The 19,908-nt window shown below is 37.8% G+C and overlaps 1 protein-coding gene across 12 annotated transcripts in view; it reads right to left on the bottom strand.

Annotated features, from left to right (window-relative positions):
* DNAH8 (dynein axonemal heavy chain 8) overlaps nt 1-19,908 on the bottom strand; it is a 343,702-nt gene that overhangs the window by 217,893 nt on the left and 105,901 nt on the right. For 11 of the 12 annotated variants that reach the window (XM_055263328.2, XM_063632277.1, XM_063632276.1 and 8 more), the window contains 8 exons: nt 19,703-19,829; nt 17,023-17,258; nt 15,145-15,249; nt 11,027-11,140; nt 8,527-8,589; nt 5,124-5,224; nt 660-797; nt 263-503 (listed from right to left, as the gene is read on the bottom strand). In XM_055263328.2, the coding sequence (XP_055119303.2) occupies nt 263-503; nt 660-797; nt 5,124-5,224; nt 8,527-8,589; nt 11,027-11,140; nt 15,145-15,249; nt 17,023-17,258; nt 19,703-19,829 (1,125 nt within the window). The remainder of the gene's footprint in view (nt 1-262; nt 504-659; nt 798-5,123; nt 5,225-8,526; nt 8,590-11,026; nt 11,141-15,144; nt 15,250-17,022; nt 17,259-19,702; nt 19,830-19,908) is intronic. The other variant, XM_063632278.1, reaches the window with a different exon arrangement.

The raw sequence follows: 19,908 nt of genomic DNA, 5'->3' as shown, positions 1-19,908 counted from the left end.
CATTCTGGGGACAAGGAAGATGTGTTGAAGGGCTTCAGAACAAATGTCTTTCAAATAGTGTATTTCAAATAATCATATAATCTCACTGAGTTACAAGATTATTTCATAAAAGTCAAGAATATTCAGGATCATTCCAAATTTTGAGGGTGCATTATAGAGGGCAATTAGTCCAACCTCTCATAAAATATCTGTACAACTCTCAGAAAAGGAAAAGCAGACATTCTTTAATGGATCATTGATAAGAACGTATACACTTATGTACCTCAATATCATCCTTATTTTTAAGGAGTGGTGCTTCCATGATATTTCTAAGGCAAAAAGAATCAGATTCCACATCAAATGGGGTTCCAGTTAACTCGGAGATTCTATCCCAGTGTCTCTGTTTCATGGCCTTATTGGTCATCATTTCCAGTAGAGGACATGACTCACTGAAATCATCAATTCTCTTTTTGAGAGCCAAAAAAGCTTGCCAATCTTTAAGTCCTTTTGGAAGTTTACGACATCTTTCAGAAAGAAAGAGAAAAAAATATGCCACCTTCACATTTCTTTGAGGAAGGTTTTATGTATATACAGTAGCATATTAGGGAATAAATTAGCTTCTGAAATACCTATAGGATCCTAAGAAGATAGGCATTATTAAAAATTCCATTGAAACTCACCTGTTTTGAAATTCCAGCAGTTCTGCATTAATTTTTTCAATATCTACATCTCCCCAAAGTATTTCGTAATAACCACTAATACTGCCCATTACGGTGTCATACAATCCATACAGCTTCTGCAGCAAGTTGAGTTCTTTTCTGGGAAACAAAGTAACTAAGTTATCACATCATGTATAATATTTAATAAATTCCATTATTGGAAAGGCAGAGTTCATCCAATCAAATATTTCATACATTGCATGTACAATGTCTTATGGATACCAAATGCATAAAACTATGTCCGTTTTCAATACAAAGACTTTGTTAAAGATCTGTCATTAAGGCCAAGTTTACTGCTCCCAAATATTCCAAATCAGACTATAACTTGGCATTAGCAAATGGTTTGATTATTTTGTAAAGAAAAAAATCTTGCTATTTTTTAATGAGAAACTGACTATACCAATCATTGCAAACAATGTGACCAAAACTTAATAATAAGGTCATAGCTGCGGCTAAGATTTCATTTGACTTTTTTTTCTTTCAAATACAAGCTGGATTTTATGAGAACATTTCCCTTGACTAAGCCCTGATCTGCCTTTAAGACTGAGCTTAAACATCCTATTCCTACCAGAAGTTTTCCCTCATGTGGCCAGATGTGGTGGCATGTGACTGTAGTCCCAGCTACTTGGGAGGCTGATGCGAAAGGACTGCTTGAGCCCAGGAGTTCAAGGCTGCAGTGAGCTATGATTGCACCACTGCACTCCAGCCTGGGCAACAGAACAAGATCCTATCCAAAAAAAAAATCCCACATGTGCCCAGATGAAGTTAACTGTGTTTAAAACAAGAATAAAAGGTCCAAGTAAAGGAAAATTCTTAAATGTGTAAAACACCAAATTGACCACTCAACAGAATTTGTGGATTCTCCCAGAAATTCCTCAGTCCCTTAGTATACCCAAAGGTTCTACTGGATTCAATTTTAGTTTTCAAGTTTATTCAAAAGGATTGACACTTACAACTTTTATTCTTCATTAGAGATACTTCAAAAACCAAAAATAAATTTTGTAATGAAGTAAAAGTCATTCTATCATTTTATTTTATATTTTATTTTATTTTATTTTTGAGAGAGAATCTCGCTCTGTTGCCCAGGCTGGAGTGCGGTGGCATGATCTCGGCTCACCATAACCTCTGCCTCCTGGGTTCAAGCGATTCCCCTGCCTCAGCCTCCCGAGTAGCTGAGATTACAGGCAGGTGACACCACGCCCAGCTAATTTTTGTATTTTTAGTAGAGATGGGGTCTCGTCATGTTAGTTAGGCTGGTCTTGAACTCCTAATCTCAGGTGATCCGCCCACCTCAGCCTCCCTAAGTGCTGAGATTACAGGCATGAGCCACTGCGCCCAGCCCATTCTATCTTGTAATTACCATGTAGGCGTAGTAGATTTTACAAATCTAAGACATACTCTGCAATCTTAGTTGTCCTATTTTTCCAATTCTTGATTCATTTTTCATCATTCCTAGAATTATTTCATTACTACTTATTATTATTCTCAACTATGCTAAAAATGACTAAAAAAAAATAAGAAAAGAGAATGATGACATTGCCTAAAGGGTAATGCAATAGTGAAAAAAAGATGACTATTGCATCATCCTCCAGGCTTCTTATTGTATAACATAAAGTATTGCAAAATCTTTTAAAAAATATATAAAAAGAATGCCAGAGACACCATTTTGTAGTCTTTTGATTTTTGCTCGTTTAATACAGTTGCTTTCATTTAATACAGTTAAGAATTCAGAATTTTTATTTCCTACCTAAAAGGGTAAAGAGAAGAAAATTGACAAAGATATGTTTCCCAAGTATTAAACAGGAAAGAGAAAGCAGCATTCCCTTTTGATGGTGAAATTGATTAATATGTGAAATCTCATACTATGTCTTCAGATGATGATAACCTAGATGAATTTTATAAAATCCAGTAATTTATAAGTAAACAATATATTTCCGTAGACTTCAATAGAAGTAAGGGCCTTATCATGCAATATTTCGCAACAAGAACCTAGACTATTCCATTTTGTGAAAAAGATAAGTGACAGTGTTCCTTCATTATTTATATATACATAAGTTGTATCTGATTCATAAGTGGACAAATGTTGAAGTCAGATGTGTATTCAAGGAAATAGATGATTTAGAAATTTAAAATTTCTTGGAATTGATCATTCAAATCTAAAAGTAAAGTCTTCTATATTTATGGAGCAAAACAGATGACAGTCTTCTTTTTAAAAAATGATGACTGTCTTTGAGTTTTCAACAGTTTTGAGTCTTGACAATGGAAGTGCAAGAAAAATCAGAAGTAACAATAAGCCAGAGATCCATTGGAGATGATTTAAAATATGAAATCCATATTTACAACATGGATATGCTCCAGGTTCACACATGACAGCCGATGAGGAGTTAGTCTCATTCAATGCTGGTCCCCATTTTGTATATATACATCTTCGAACTAGGATATTACAGAATAAAAGTTTGAGTTTACTCTGCTTACATTCTTATTAAATCTTCTAATAAAAGTGCTTCTCCACCGGACATGGTGGCTCATGCCTGTAATCCCAGCACTTTGGGAGGCCAAGGCAGGCAGATCACCTGAGGTGAGGAGTTTGAGACCAGCCTGACCAACATGATGAAACCCTGTCTCTACTAAAAATATATAATTAGCCGGCCATGGTGGCACATGCCTGTAATCCCAGCTACTTGGGAGGCCGAGGCAGGCGAATCGCTTGAACCCAGGAGGTGGAGGTTGCAGTGAGCCGAGATCATGCCATCGCACTCCAGCCTGGGCAACAAGAGTGAAACTCCGTCTCGAAAAAAAAAAAAAAAGTGCTTCTCAGTTCGGTGCGGGTGCCCACACCCAAAATCCCAACACATTGGGAGGCCGAGGTGGGAGGATAACTTGAACCTCAAAGTTCAAGACCAGCCTGAGCAACATAAGGAGACTCCTGTATGTATAAAAATTTTTTTAAAAATTACCTGGGCCCAGTGGCGTGAGCCTATAATCCCCGCTACCTGGGAGGCTGAGGCAGAAGGATCACTTGAACTACGGAAGTCGAGTGATTCCACCACTACACTCCAGTACTAGCAACAGAGTGAGATCCTGCCTCAAAAAAAAAAAAAAAACCTTCAAAGCTTGTCACCATTCTCACCATTCTGTAAAATTATTCATAAAATTTAAAATATCAAAATGAAAATGGTCTGTTGGTCCAGATGGTAAATGGTGATGATGATTTCTCCTGCTAGCCTGAGGGTGAACGCATTGGCTCTCAGGCTAAGTGCGCATCACAATCACCCAGAGAGTATATAAAATGCAGATTTCCTAGGACCCAATCCCAGAGGTTCTGATTCAGTAAATCAGAAATGAGGGCCAGACATCTGCAATTCTAGCACAATTGGCTAATGGATTACATTTGGAGAATGACTGTTTTAGAAAGAGAATACAAACCACCTACCGTAAATGGCCGAAGCATTCATTTCTCTTCAGAAAATTTCATGTCTATTTTCATGAAATTTTTATGCTGTGGCTTTGAAGGAACTCAACATAAAGTTATTTTCTAAAGCCAAGACTCTAATGAGCTAATACTATCACTGTATTAATGTTGCTTTTAAGGAAAGTTGTATTTCAAATTCTTTAAGAACATTCTAAAATTCGATTGAGATACACTTGTTTATATGTGTGGTTTATAATCAATTAGCTTATTTGGCCTTCAATCTCAATAAATTCTATGTCTACCCAATGGGGAAGAGCATTTTACCACAAATGGAGTAAGAAGGCAAGGGGAGCCGGGCGCGGTGGCTCACGCCTGTAATCCCAGCACTTTGGGAGTCCGAGGCGGGCGGATCACGAGGTCAGGAGATCGAGACCATCCTGGCTAACACGGTGAAACCCCATCTCTACTAAAAATACAAAAAAATTAGCCGGCCGTGGTGGCGGGAGCCTGTAGTCCCAGCTACTCGGAAGGCTGAGGCAGGAGAATAGCATGAACCCGGGAAGCAGAGCTTGCAGTGAGCTGAGATCACACCACTGCACTCCAGCCTGGGCAACAGAGTGAGACTGTCTCAAAAAAATAAAATAAAATAAAGGCAAGGGGAGCCAGGAGGGGTTATTCCTCTAAATAAACAAAAGTTACTCAAAATTGCTGTGCTTCTGCATACTCATTGACACTATGCAAAAACAGTCAAAAGAAAAAGTAAAGCATAGGCTAAATATAGACCATGCATGCTCAAAATTTTAGCAACATATTTTCTACTCCCCCAGAACATTTCTTTTGTATAGGAGACTGTGTGTCCAATTTGTCAGGAATAGCTGGAATAAGGAGAATATTCAGTTGTGCTCCAAGCTGCGGTGTCCTCTGCATGATAAAGGATTTAATGGTGACATGATTCTTCTAATAGATAGTATTTAATTATTTGCATGTAATACTTGCTTATTTTCTAAACTTACCTGGTTTTGTGTAAAACCTCATAGTCAGTCACAGGCAATCCAAAAAGTTGTTCACCAGATGAATATGTAACAAATTTCCTCCACAGATCATCGAAACTGGCCTGTAACAAAGGTTTTTAAATTGTACTAAAATCTAATTAATTCAGTAGAATTAAAGTAGAATTTATTTTCATTGGGATAAAAGCTAGGTTGCGGTTTATTAAGTAACATCTATAAAATAAGGATTTGTGAAGCAAATTTATACTGATACTAAGCTATCAGAGGAAAAGTTAAACACTTAGGAAAGTTCGCTTTCAAGCATTCTAAAAGCATTCATTTTATATACAATTATTTCTTCTTCTTCTCCAGAAGGCCTATATTTCGAGTTCCCATAAGTCCATCTAAAAGTAATAAAGCTGCATTTTTAAAACGCTACAATTCAGGATTTTTCAGTAATTTAGACTGGCCATCTCTATCCTACAGGGTTCAAATGAGCAAAGTGTTACTCTAATCCATTCAGTCCTGTTTTCTCTACATGCAATGAAGAGTCTATAAAAAAGAAGATCCAATTTTAACACCATTTGAAATAATTCTAACAACTTAAATCAGCAAAGTTAATGCACATGTCTTTTAATTTTTCCTTTTGAATTGGAATTTGAATATCCTATATTTGGGATGCTAAATATTAGCAATGTTCAAAGCACAAATGCCAACTGAAGTAACCCATCTGTGAGGACATACGAGCACTCTGTGTAAGTGGTACAGCATATTCCCGAGAACCCTAAATTCCCAGGCCTGGAGAATATCCAGCATCAGACCTCACAAGGCTTAGACAAAAATACAGATCTGACAGATACGTTAGTATATTTTACAGGACCCAGATCAGGAAGGCATGAAGATACCAGGTGAATTCGAACGAACTCTTAGTTTCTAGAGGGCAAGTGCCATATTTTGTACTTTGTGTATTCCTTGGTGGTTAGCATGGTGGTTATTCGATAAATGTACTGAATGAAGAGTCCATGGGACTATGTGAACACTAAGGAAGGATAAACAATAACACCAAAGTTAGAATACATTAAAATAATGGTGTTTAAAAACTTATCAATGTGTAAAGACTATTGATGGATGCCAGTCACTCACCTTTTTTTTTTTCCTTCAGGCTACAAGTAACATAAAAAAACCCACAGCATCAGCTGAACAGGAATAAAGTTACCAGCTTTGTCAACAGGCCAGCAGGGTGCCCAAGAACTCCCCAAAACACATATAAATTTGCATGAGAGAGCACCATCAGGACCCAAGGCCCAATATAAGGCACCTCTACCTTCACACATCCAGCCTTTGGCACCTGTTTTTTTTAAGGGGGTTGGAGTACACCTCATTTTGAAAAGGGTTGTGTCTACAAATCTGACCTCAAGTCACATATCCCAGCGAAGTGCATGGCAAACAGCCTGTTTGGCTCACACCCCAAGGCACAGGCAGAACGGAAGGTACAGAAAGGCAAAAGATGTGCCCTACATTGTCTTTTTTTTTTTTTTTTGAGATGGTTTTGTTGTTGTTGTTTTGTTTTGTTGGGTTTTTTTTTTGTTTTGTTTTGTTTGAGATGGAGTCTTGTTCTGTTGCCCAGGCTGGAGTGCAGTGGTACGATCTCGGCTCACTGCAACCTCCGCCTCCCAGGTTCAAGCAATTCTCCTGCCTCAGCCTCCTGAGTAGCTGGGATTACAGGCACATGCCACAATACCCGGCTACATTAGCAACCACACCTCTGGGTAAAATCTTGGCACATAATGTCCCAGTTGCTGACTAATCAGTTGGTTTACATCACATGCCCTAAATTTTCTCTGCAAACTTGAAAACAAGGTCATCCGCTCAAACAAGCCCCAAAGCTACTCCTCCTACCACAAGCCCTCCTTCGATAAATAGTTCTACCTTCATCAATATGCCCAAGTTGGAAACCTTTAACTTTTTCCCTCAAACCAGGTTTCAGGCCTGTCAATTCTGCTTCGTTAAGAAACTCATGATCCATCCAATTTTCTTCATTATACAGGTGTCACTTGCTTGGTCTCAATCTTTACAATTTCTTGCTTTTACTACCAAAACTGCCCTCAGTTTGATCTTCCTCTCTCCAAACCAGTCTCCACATTAGCACCACTAAAAATCTTTAAAAAACACAACTATTTTAAAAATTCAAGTATGATCATATCACTTCCTGCTTAGAACCCTCAAACCCTCAAGATAGAATTCAGACTCCTTATTATTGCCTACCGGGCCCTCCACTAGTGCTCGCTGCCCACTCTGTCACCTCATTCCTCATCACTATCCTCTTTAGTACTGCATCCCAAGGGTACACTACCCTACCCTACACTCCTTATATCTCCCCATATTGCCCTACTAGTTTCCTCTCTGCCGGCCTTTGTATGAGCTGCAAATTCTGCCAAACTTTCTTTTTCCCCTCCTTCTTCCCCTGGCTAACTCAAATTAGTCCTTCAAGATGCAGCTTAGATTCTTCCTCTTTCAGGAAGCCTTCTCCATCTGCTCCAACAGCCCATCTGTTTCCATTACACCAGTTTCCATTACACAATTTCACATACCTAGGTCACAGCTCTCACTGCACTTGCAATTTTCTCTCTAGCTTGCTATCTCTCTATCAGATTTTAGCAGCTTAGAGGGAAGAACCACTTCTTAATCAAATTTCTCCTGAGCAAGCCACACAGTAGGCATCTGATCTTTTTTTTTTTTTTTTTTTTTTGATTACTAAGAATGCAGGTGAGAAAGGAGACATGAAAAGAACATAACCACACTATTCAGCCACTGTGGGAAACAGGAAAAAGAGCAGGAGCAAAGAAGAGAATTGCTTGATGCTCCTGAGGAGGAACTTCACATAGGAATCCATGAATTTGCAAAGTATTAATCCATGTGGATGTGTGAACTTTCTCTAGATGCGCTCAGCAATCTGAGTGTAGAAAAAGATGGTGAATGGTTGGCCTGATCCAATGAGTATTGTACAGGCAGAGGAGAGAGGACAAAGAAGTGGGGAAACTTAAAGAGATGGATGCAAAAGGAAGACAAAATAATGAATACAGAGGAAAAACATTTGCCAATATTTAAAATATTATTTTGATAAATTTTACTATACTATGATTTCTTATTACTTTCCATATCAAATGAAATGCTTAGAACTGAAATAAGTTATATACTTAAGTCGAAAATCAGTCTTATTCTCTAAAAATACAGAGAGCTATTCTGTGGAGAGGAGCATGGAGGGAGACAGAGGAGTCAATTGCATCATTTAGCAGATTAGAATACAATTAAGGTCTGATGTATTTGAAACACAAACTTTTCTATTATAAAGTAAAACCTCCATCTTTCCCTAAAATCATTTTTTAAAATTACACACTGTCAATGTAACAAAAAAATGTGGTTTCACCTGAAATATCTGTAGCCTGTTGCTAGCTTCTTGGGGTGGTATATTTGGAACCATGGGTCCTTCCTGTAAGGAAGAATATAATCTCCATTTTCATTCTTAATCATAAGTATTTGTCAGTTTATTGGGTTTATCTATTATTTCCATTTAAATAAACAAGCATTATTTTTAATTTAAGTGATTTAATTGTGTCCTGTACTTGAAGCTTTTATTTATTTCTAACAGTTTTATTGAGATGGAATTCACATTCTATAGAATTCATTCATTTAAAGTGTACAAGTCAATGATTTTTAGTACATTCACAGGGTTGTGCAATCATGACCACAATCATTTAGAACATTTTCATCACTCCATCTTCCATTAATTTTTAAAGGACCTTGACACAGCTAATAAAAAATGTGACAAAATTACATTCTGTATGGAGTGTGAATCCCAAGGGCTCTGCCAAATTTCATTTATGATTACAAATGATGATGCTGTTTGTGCATTAGAATAACTGATACAGAGTTCTGAGAACATCCTCTTTTTACTAATTGTTCAGCCCAATATGGAAATAGGGACACACGTAAGTTGAATATTTGGAAGAAGCAGAAAACAGTGTCTGGTGGCTGTGAACCAGAACACAGTTGCAAAATAATCCTCAAAAACAGTCCCCAAAATAAGTAAAAGAATAAAAGAATTTATAGCAACAATTAAAATAAAAGGGGCTACTCCCAATGGAAAAATGAAGGCTATTAACATGGTCAATCATGATATGATGGATATACTAAATAATAGACTAGATTCCCAAAATAATAGTGTTTAAAAAGTAAACTGAGGCACAATATTTTTTTTAAGTTTATCTGAGCACACAGCAATTCATAAATTGGGAGCCTCCCAACCAGACTTGGTTCAGGGTCTCCACTGCAGCAGGTTTTTACAGAGTGAGCACAGAAGTAATACAAAGAAAACATTTTATTGGTTTCACTTATAAAGTTGTCTTCTTTGGTCTATCCTGCTGGGAAGTCCCCAGTTATATAATTACGGGCTTGTTTGCTGCTTCTGATTAGTTGAGCTGTTTCTAATATAGGCATTTATAAGAAATAGTGCGTTCAGATTTGCTTATGTCTGCAAATTGTGCAAGGGTAAGGTAACTTAAGATGCCTGACTGGCTGTGTCTGTTCAGGGATTCTTCAGACCTGGTCTCCATTTTAAATTTACTTTAACAATAGAATGAGGGGGCAAATCAACAGATATGTTCAGTACATGTTAAAAAAAAAGCATTATATAAGTGACTGGCTGTGTCTGTTCAGGGACTCTTCAGACCTGGTCTCCATTTTAAATTCACATTAACAAAAGAATGAGGGGGCAAATCAACAGATATGTTTAGCACATGTTTAAAAAAAAGCATTATATAAGTAGCACCAAGGACTTAAATCATCTTATGAATACAGATCCACTGTGACCACTAAAAGAAAGAATATTTCAGAGGAACATATTCAGTCTTGAGTTTAACTTCAAGGTTAACATTATCAGTCAGAATACCAGTTTGAATAGCATACGGGACTGACCCAGTATGACATCTATTATTTATTCTCGGGGACCTTTTTGGTTCTCTAAGAGTTAGTGAGAATGCAAAATCAATGGCATAATATCCTGGTATTAGGCATTTATAGTTTCTCACAGGCTTTCAACAACTATATTACATTTTCTACCACGAGAATTCAGCCCCCGAGAAAGGACAAAACCAGACCCTTTGTTCCTTCCACAATCTCCAAAGTTGTTGCTCCTTTTAACAGTACAATCTGTTTTCTTTCTCTGTAAAATTTGCTTAAAGCAAGCTTGCCCAACCCACGGCCCACAGGCCACATGAGCCCAGGACAGCTTTGAATGCAGCCCAACACAAATTCATAAACTTTCTTAAAACAATGTGAGATTTTTTCTGCAATTTTTTTTTTTTTTTTTTTTTTTTTTTGAGTCACAGTCTCACTCTGTCACCCAGGCTGGAGTGCAGTGGTATGATCTCGGCTCACTGCAAGCTCCGCCTCCCAGGTTCACGCCATTCTCCTGCCTCAGCCTCCCGAGTAGCTGGGACTACAGGTGCCCGCCACCATGTCCGGCTAATTTTTTTGTATTTTTAGTAGAGACGGGGTTTCATTGTGTTAGCCAGGATGGTCTCGATCTCCTGACCTCATGATCTGCCCATCTCAGCCTCCCAAAGTGCTGGGATTACAGGCATGAGCCACCGCACCCGGCCTTTTCTGCAATTTTTAAAAGCTAATCAGTTATCGTTAGTGTTAGCATATTTTATGTGTGGCCCAGAAAAATTCTTCTTCTTCCAATATGGCCAGGGAAGCCAAAAGATTGGACATCCCTGGTTTAAAGGATTAGCTATCCCCTTTTTCTGATAGGTGCAAATACGTAAATACAGCCAACATACCTATTCCCCAGGGTTCATCACTTTCATTTCATATAAACATATCACAGAACATTTCAACATACAGCAAGAAAATACTTATATTACCAACTCATATGCTTCTGCAAAGTTTATCACATCCTCACGAAAAACTTCCACAGACTCAAGCAGATTGCTTTTAAACTTTGGCTGCACTTGAACTAGGTCCTCTTGTACCGAAACCTACAATGAAAAAGAATACTCAACCTGAGAGTGAAAGTAACATATTAAAAACAAAAATTACAATCCTATTCCAACAAGTTTGTTATCTCACAGATATCCTATATGAACAAGAGACTGTTTGCTTGTAATAAAATATATTAACAACCCAAATGTACCTACAGGAGACTCAAATCATTCTAGCCTGTGACTCAAGAGGCAAAGCCAATTTCTCTGTAACTGCTTCTGGTTGATCCAGTTCAGGCCATCGCTGTGACATGGGAGAGAGATACTATTACTGGCATGGTCTGGGTCACATGTTGTCTGTGGGGCCAGGCCAAGACCTGGGATTAGCAATCTCTAATAAATTCACATGCCTGCAGTGGTTGGAGCAACTTCCTAAAAGAAAGTGGTATTACTCTAGGTATTAAAAAAAACAGCAAATACCCTACACAATGGTCCTGAAATACTCTGCTTAAACCTTCAATAATAATTGCCAGCACTTAAATAATGGTTGCTATCTGCCATGCTCTTTATATATGTTAACTCTTTTAATCTTCGTAACAACCCTATGCAGAAAATTGTACTATGCTAATATGATTACCATTTTACAGGTGACAAAACTGAGGCACAGAGAGGCTAAGTAACTTCTCCGAAGTCCCAGCACCAGTATCAGGCAAAGTCAAGATTCAAAACCTGGCTGTGCAGTTCCAGGGCCCCTGCTCTTAACTGCTCTCAACAATAGCAGCTATCTTTAGATTGGAACAATTATTACCTCAAGTTTAATGGTGACTGTAGTATAGAACAATCTATCTCTGCTAAAGGATGGGTTAGTGGGTTTAACACTAACCATTGAAGAGACAGAGGAACAACCTAAGTGAGTCTTTTTTTTTTTTTGAGACGGTGTCTCACTCTGTCGCCAGGCTGGAGACTGGAGTCAGTGGCACAATCTCAGTTCACTGCAGTCTCAACCTCTGGGGCTCAAGTGATCCTCCCACCTCAGCCTCCCAAATAGCCAGGACTACAGGTGTGTGCTGCCATGTCCAGCTAATTTTTGTATTTTTTGTCGAGACGAGGTTTTCTCATGTTGCCCAGGCTGGTCTGGAACTCCTGGGCTCAAGTGATCCACCCATCTCAGCCTCCCAAAGTGCTGGGATTACAAGGTGTGAGCCACCATGCTCGGCCATGAATCTTTTCCATTGAAATAATATCAGAAAATTGGGTTTCACTAAACCTCAACAGAGATTTTCTATTTCTTTTCTAAGACTCGCTCCTCTGACTAACCAGCAAGAGGAGTAAGCTATTAGTTAATATTGGATATGAATTTAAATAAACATGAGTTTATTTCTTTCAAAAAAGTATTTTATATACATTACCTCAAGTGAGCCTCACAGACACATAAAAAAATTAGCCTTCCTAAATGACCCCAAGAAGAAGTTGAGAAACAAATGTTATTAACTTGCATAAAATCATCCAATTGACTGGTAGTAGAGCTATAGTCACAAGCCGTGACCTCACCTTCAGTTTTGTGTCTCCTTGCTGTTGTGTCTTGCTTCAGTATAAGTGACAAATATTTCCATAAATAAGAAATGTTAAAGCCAATGTCCAATTTAATTAATATTCAATACAATTCAGTGTAATTAAAGAATGTAGGTCATCCTTTGGAGTTCTTTTTTTTTTTTTTTTTTGAGACAGAGCCTCGCTCTGTTGCCCAGGCTGGAGTGCAGTGGTGCGATCTTGGCTCACTGCAAGCTCCACCTCCCGGGTTCATGCCATTCTCCTGCCTCAGCCTCCTGAGTAGCTGGGACTACAGGTGCCTGCCATCATGCCTGACTGATCTTTTTGTATTTTTAGTAGAGACGGGGTTTCACTGTTTTAGCCAGGATGGTCTCAATCTCCTGAACTTGTGATCTGCCCGCCTCAGCCTCCCAAAGTGCTGGGATTACAGGCATGAGCCACCATGCCCGGCCCCTTGGAGTTCATTTTTAATGTCTGATTTTGGTGTATAAATGTTTATCAGCTTCAAAAATGCTTAGAGAAATTTATAGCTGTCAAGCTCTACATTAAAAGAAAAAAAAATCTCAAATCAGTAACCTCAACTTTGCAAATTAAACAAAGAACAAATTAAGCCCAGAGCAAGAAGAAGAAAAGAAATGATAAAAACTAGAGCACAAATAAATGATAGAATAGAAAAACAACAGAGAAAATCAACAAACCCCAGTTTTTTATTTGAAAAGACTGACAAAATTGACTACCTTTACTTAGACTAAGTAAGAATAAAGGAGAGAAGATGCAAATTACTAAAATTAGGAATGAAAAAGGGGACATCACTACCAGCCTAACAGAAATAGAAAGGACTATAAAGACACAATCAGCAGAGTGAACAGGCAACCTAGAAATGGGAGGGGAAAATGGAGAGTTGTTTAAATAGAGTATCAGTTTTGCAAGATTTTTTGCAAGTTCTGGAGATTGGTTGCACAACAATGTGAATATACTTAACACTACTAAAATGGTTAAGAAGGTAAATTTTACGTTACGTGCATTTTGCCACTATTTTCTTTTTAAAGCTTAGCACAAAGCTACTATAATCAAGACAGTGTGGTGCTGGCATAAGGATAGACAATAGATAAAAAGATAGAATTGAGAGTCTGAAATAACCCTTACATCTATGATCAATTGATTTTCAGCAAGGCTACCAAGACAATTTGTTGGTGAAAGGATAGTTTTTTCAGTAAACAATGCTGAGGCAACTGGATTATCTACATGTTTTTATATGAAGTTGAACCCCTAACTTATACAATGTGCACAAATTAACTCAAAATGTATCAGAAATCAAAATTTAAGTGCTAAAGTTATAAAACTCTCATAAGAAAACATGGGAGTAAATCTTCATCTCTAGATTGGGCTATGGTTTCCCAGATAACATACCAAAAACACCACCACCACCAACAACAAAAAGATGAACTAGACTTCATCAAAGTAAAAAACTTTATGCGTCAAAAGACATCAACAATAAAGTGAAAAGATAACCCACAGAAGAAGAGAAAACATTTGCAAATCACATATCTGATAAGAAACTTGTATCCATAATATATAAAGAATTCTTACAACTCAAAAGTAAAAAGACAACAAAATTTTTAAAAATCAAGCAAAGGATTTAAATTCACGTTTCTCCAAATAAGATATACAAATAACCAATAAAATGGCCACATGAAAACGTGCTCTCTCATTTGGCATCAGGAAAATGAAGTTCTTACACATGGAAAATATGGATGAACTTTGAAAAATTATGTTAAGTGAAAGAATCAAGTTACAAAAGACCATATATTGTATGATTTAGTCTACATTAAATGTCCAGAAAAGGAAAATCCACAGAAACAGAGAGTAGATTAGTGGTTGCCAGGGCTAGGGGGGCAAGAGAGAGAATCAGGAGTGATTGCAAACAGGCATGGGGTTTCTTTTGGGGGGTGATAATGTTTTAAAATTAGATAATGATGGTGGTTAAGCAACGATGTGAATATACTAAAAAACACTGAATTGTATGCTTTAAAATGGTAAACTTTATGGTATGTGTATTCTATCTCAATAAAGCCATTAAAATAATTTACAGTCTCACATTGCTTGATGATGGTAATAGGCTGAGAAATGCGTCATTAGGTGATTTTGTCTTGTGTGAACATCACTGAGTGTACTTACACAAACCTAGAGGGATAGCCTACTGCACACCTAGGCTATATGGTATGGCCTATTGCTCCTAGGCTACAAACCTCTACAGCATGTTAATATACTGAATGCTAAAGGCAATTCTAGACAATGGTAAGCATTTGTGTGTCTAAACATAGAAAAGGATCAGTAAAAATACGGTATTATAATCTTATGAGATTACCGTTGTATATGCAGTCTGTTGTTGACTGAAACATTGTTACATGGCACATGACTGTATATTAAGCTTTAAGAATGTATAAAATACCTTTTTTTTCTGGAGATAGTGACTTAAGAAAAAATAATATAGTTAAATTCATACTTACAGCTTTGCTCTGCAATTTATTGAAAGAATATCTTAAGGTATCAACTGCTTCTGATTCTTCTTTGGTTACTTCAACTTCAAATCTGTTTAAAATAGCATAGGCTTCCTGCAGGATGAAGGTGGAGTTTAGAAATATGACAAGGGAAAGCCATTGCCAAATGATTTAGATGCCTTCTAGAAACACATTCCTATGTCTTAGAAGAAGACAGTATGTTCTAGAAAAGTGGTTTCCAAAATTAAAAGTGTACAAACAGCACCTTTAGATTCTGACTACCAGATACTAACTCTGGATCACAGGCTCTGAAATCTGCATTTAGTAAGCACCTAGGTGATTTTGATGGAGATGTGTATGTCTCTCTTTTTCCTCCTTGACCCTGTGTCAACACCACATAAGATAATTTCTCAGACTGTATTAAAACAGGGGTTGACTATACAAGGAATAGAATGAAATGATGTGGGAGATACTCCAAAGAAAAGAAACTTGAATGATCCAAGGGATGACCAGTAACTGTCTTCACCAAAAAAAAAAAAAAAAAAAAAAGGATATGGTAAAGAATTAAGCTTCTGCAGTCAGGGAAAAATTGATATACTAATTTATTATATCTTGAAGTCTGACTGGTCAGCATCCAAAATCCCCAAATACCAAGATTCTCTTAAAGCAGTAAAAGTATAAAGTTCATTAGCTACCGAAGAGTACAAACTCTCAGTGGGTTCAAGAAAGCATAAAACAATCATAAATATTGGGTACCATAAAGAGGTGGTGTCAATTCCCTAGATATTGCAGGCAATGAGGCAGTGCATTGCTTATAGACAACAAAACAATAATAAAAAGAATCAAAAGCCTGATTTTTATCACCATCTATCAGAAATTCTAAATAATATTAGTCCTAAAACATTCTAACTATTAGTAATAGACAAACTCACCAAGGCTATCCAAGTCCTGATCCCCAAAGTCTGTGAACATATTACCTTATATGGTAAAAGGGACTTTGCAGATATGATTATGTTAAGGAGCTTGCTATGGGGAGATTACCCTGGATTAACAGGCGGGCCCGATGTAATCACAAAAGTCCACATAAGAGAAAGAGTGTGGCAGGAAAGTAGGTGTGAGAGAAGACACAACGACAGAAATGGGGGTAGAAGTGATGGCACCACTGGAAGGGAACCATGAGCCAAGGCACGTGGGCAGCCCCTAGAAGCTGGAAAAAGGAGGGAATGGATTCTCCCCTACAGCCTCCAGGAGCAACATGGCCCTGCTGACATCTTGATGTTAGCCCCATTAGACCCATTTTTGGACTTCTGATGTCTAGAACTGTAAAATATACAAACTGTGTTGTTTTAAGCCATTAAGTTGGTGGTGATTTGTTATAGCAGCAATAGGAAACTCATACTGTTTCCTAAAAACATCTTCCATTGATCTAAGTTCCAGCAGTTTACTATGGAGCCTGAGGGAACTGTTTCTGCCATACTGCCTGTGGTACACCACCGGTCATGAGTGAGACCTATATTTGGTTTCTAAGGCAAGCCAAAGATATTGGGAGAACTTGCCTAACATGTTGGGATTGACATGACAAGGGACAATTATTTCTTTCCACAAAATATTGGTGCCAGTATCAAAAATTAAACACTACCTACCGAAATATAGCATTATTAATATGTTAATATTCCTTTGTATTACAATAGTGTCTTTTGTATACTGTTCACTGTTGATAATTGCCAAAATTCTCCCAAAGACATCAACATCAAAGACAAGAAATAGGCAGACTGTGCTACATAATAGATGAATACGTTAAAGAATCACTTTCTTAGTGTGTCTCTATTTCTTTAAAAAAAAAAAAAAAAAGCATTCCAAGAAAAAAAAAATGCAATCATTTCTTACTTCAATTGGTCCCAAAGTCATGTCCATTTGAATTTCATTATCACGTATGCAAGATAAGGCTTCCATTGCAAATCTGACATCATCTAAGTCACGAATAGGTCTAGATAACTTTTTCAAGTATTCATTAATAAATGCTATCATGTCTGACATTTTCTTTTTGTATTCTTCATTCAGATATCGACAGAGTAACATCTTCCATGCCTTGGCCTCGATGGATAAGGCCAATTTCATTGGCTCTGATGAAGACAAGACGAGATTAAATTAGAATATAACTGGCATTCTGAAACTATAAGGGCATCTATAATTGCTCTGTCCAATTCAGTAGTCACTAACCACATGTGGGTTTTGAACACTTGAAATGTGGTTAGTATGAATTACATGTGCTATAAGGTTACTAGATTTTGAAGACTTAATTCCTGTCCCCACAGAGCATGTATCCCCGTGGAGATGTGCATGAGTTTGACACCACATCCCATGGGGGAGCATTTTTGAAATTAGTTCTGTTCTGTGTGACCCTTGCACTTCTTCTGACCATCCCATTAGCAGCCCTCATTCATTCCCGCATTTTTCTCGAGAGATCCCATGAGGTGGAGTGAAACCTATTGTTTTGTCTGTCAAGCTGTGACTTCACAGGTTTCTTGCTTTTCTAATCCCCACATCATCCACATGGTCAGAGTATCCGTCTACCCTGACCCTGGACCCTGGACCTAGCCAGTTGTCCCAGGTCAACATGACCTATATTATGGACCAATCAGAGTCCTTTCTTGAGAGTTTGAAATGAGGCTTGAGGAGGAGCCACGTAGTCTGGGAAGCAGAAAAACTCATGCACAGAGGGAAGAAGAAACGAGAGGCAGAGAGAAAGAACTTCCTCAGCTTCCTATACTGTCCCTGCTTCTGGTCCATTCTGAAGGCTCAGTTGCACCCTGGATTCTGGGATAAACCTTTTCTCCCTTAACATAGCTCAAATGTGTTTCCGTTTCTTGAAAACAAAACAGCTCTAACTAGTCAACCCTGCCTCATTGATCCTTCCCCTTTTACCTCTCAGTACCCCTACACTCCCCAATTCTGCCAAGCTTGAAACATGGCTCCTCTGCTCTTACCTTCCAACCATTAAACTTAGAGAGTCCTGTGGAGCTGAGGAGAAAGCGTGGCCCGAGAACAACCATGCAGCCAGTCTGGTGATTGAGGCTGTGAGATCATATCTCATGAGATCCCCTGGGGGACCCTTTTCCCTCAGGCCTTAGGGATTCAGCCCACCCTCCCCTTTCTTTATAACTACCATCACCTCTTCCATTTTTAGATTCCACTCTCCAAAAACAAGCTCCCCAGCCCACTCTATCAGTATACTACAGTTGCTTTTGTATTGTGGATCATAATGCTAACCATTATGAGGAGACAAATGTGAACTTTTAAAAAATAATAGAGTACAGTTTCCAAAATGCTACAGAAGTTCTTGTAATTATTGCCACTGATGCATAGTTTCTGATTTCCAGGTAGATAGTCCCCCTTAAGTACTTGTAATTCTTTGGCACTTGTGATTCTTCCTCAGAGAATCACAAGTACTTCCTTGGTAGATATAATAATAATATTTAATATTTATTCAACATCAATCATATGCCAGGTACTATGCTAAGCGTCTCATATAAAGCATTTCGTGAGGTGGATACTGTCATTTTCATCAGCAGAGGAAATGGAGATTAAAGAGGTCAAGTAACCCAAATGGTCAAATTCAAGAGCCACAGTTACAGTAACTTCTTGATAACAGACCTGAAAATCTACTTAAGGTAGATAATGGATGTAAAATACCTCATTCAAATATTGTCTGAGAATAAAATCTTCCCACAAACTTAGGATAAGGCTGATTGTTATGTAACCATAGTAACAATGAGCCACCACAACCAGCTTTAAACCCAAACCATAGACCAAGTCAACATCAGTTCTCATATGTGTGCAACCCAATCAGTGCCAGGCCCTTTCTTCTGAATATCAACTAGTCAAGAAACACTTACTCCAATAAACCCGCCTCTGAGTGCCAACTAGCCTACAACAGTCTCACCTGAGTAAGCATCCTTCTACAGATGATGTCAACCTGTCTACGTCCACAGTCCTTCAACTCCATGCTGCCCAGACACCCTGTATGAGACCAGCAGTCTGCCCTGCCAGGGACACTGTGCCTGACCAGTACAGCTCTCTGTCACTACAGCAAGCAATAAAGTCATCTTTGTATTTCAAGCATTAATGACTGTCTCATAATCCTTTGATATTCTAATCCCAAATGGATCAACTTCTTGGCAGACTTCAAACTGTTTGACTCCCATCTCACGTATACAAGCCCCTCCTCACAGTAACCTAAAAGAGAATTTCACCTATAGTTTTAGCTGTTTGACTGCCAGTGGAGGAATCGGCCTGTGTATGTGTGTATAAAGAATATCAATAGCCCAGAACTATTTAACATTTATATTAGATTGGTACAAAAGTAATTGCAGTTTTTGCCATTACTTTTAATGGTATAATAATATTATATTTTGGTATAATACTATTATTATACCTTGGTATATTATTATTATTATATCTTGGTATAATACTATTGTACCAAGATAACTTAATAACTGCTTGCTAAATAAAGTAACACTTCATGTGAAAGTACAGATACTTTACATAATAAATATTTTTAAAATACCTGTATGTAATTCAAGTGCTCCTACAACAATAATAGGCTTCAACTCATCAATCTCCTGTTCAAAAGTAGCATAGTGTAAAATTTCTGATCTGATTTCAGTCAGAGAGGGGTTGTTAGCCAAAAATTCCTGTGGTAAGAAAATAGTCAATATTTTAATTTTTTAACAGTATAAATCTTACCATAGTTACATTAGAAAATTGCATTTG

The sequence above is a fragment of the Symphalangus syndactylus genome, chromosome 23 (genome assembly GCF_028878055.3).
Source record: "Symphalangus syndactylus isolate Jambi chromosome 23, NHGRI_mSymSyn1-v2.1_pri, whole genome shotgun sequence".
NCBI classification, from domain to species: domain Eukaryota; kingdom Metazoa; phylum Chordata; class Mammalia; order Primates; family Hylobatidae; genus Symphalangus; species Symphalangus syndactylus.
This window is presented reverse-complemented; position numbering and strand designations above follow the sequence as displayed.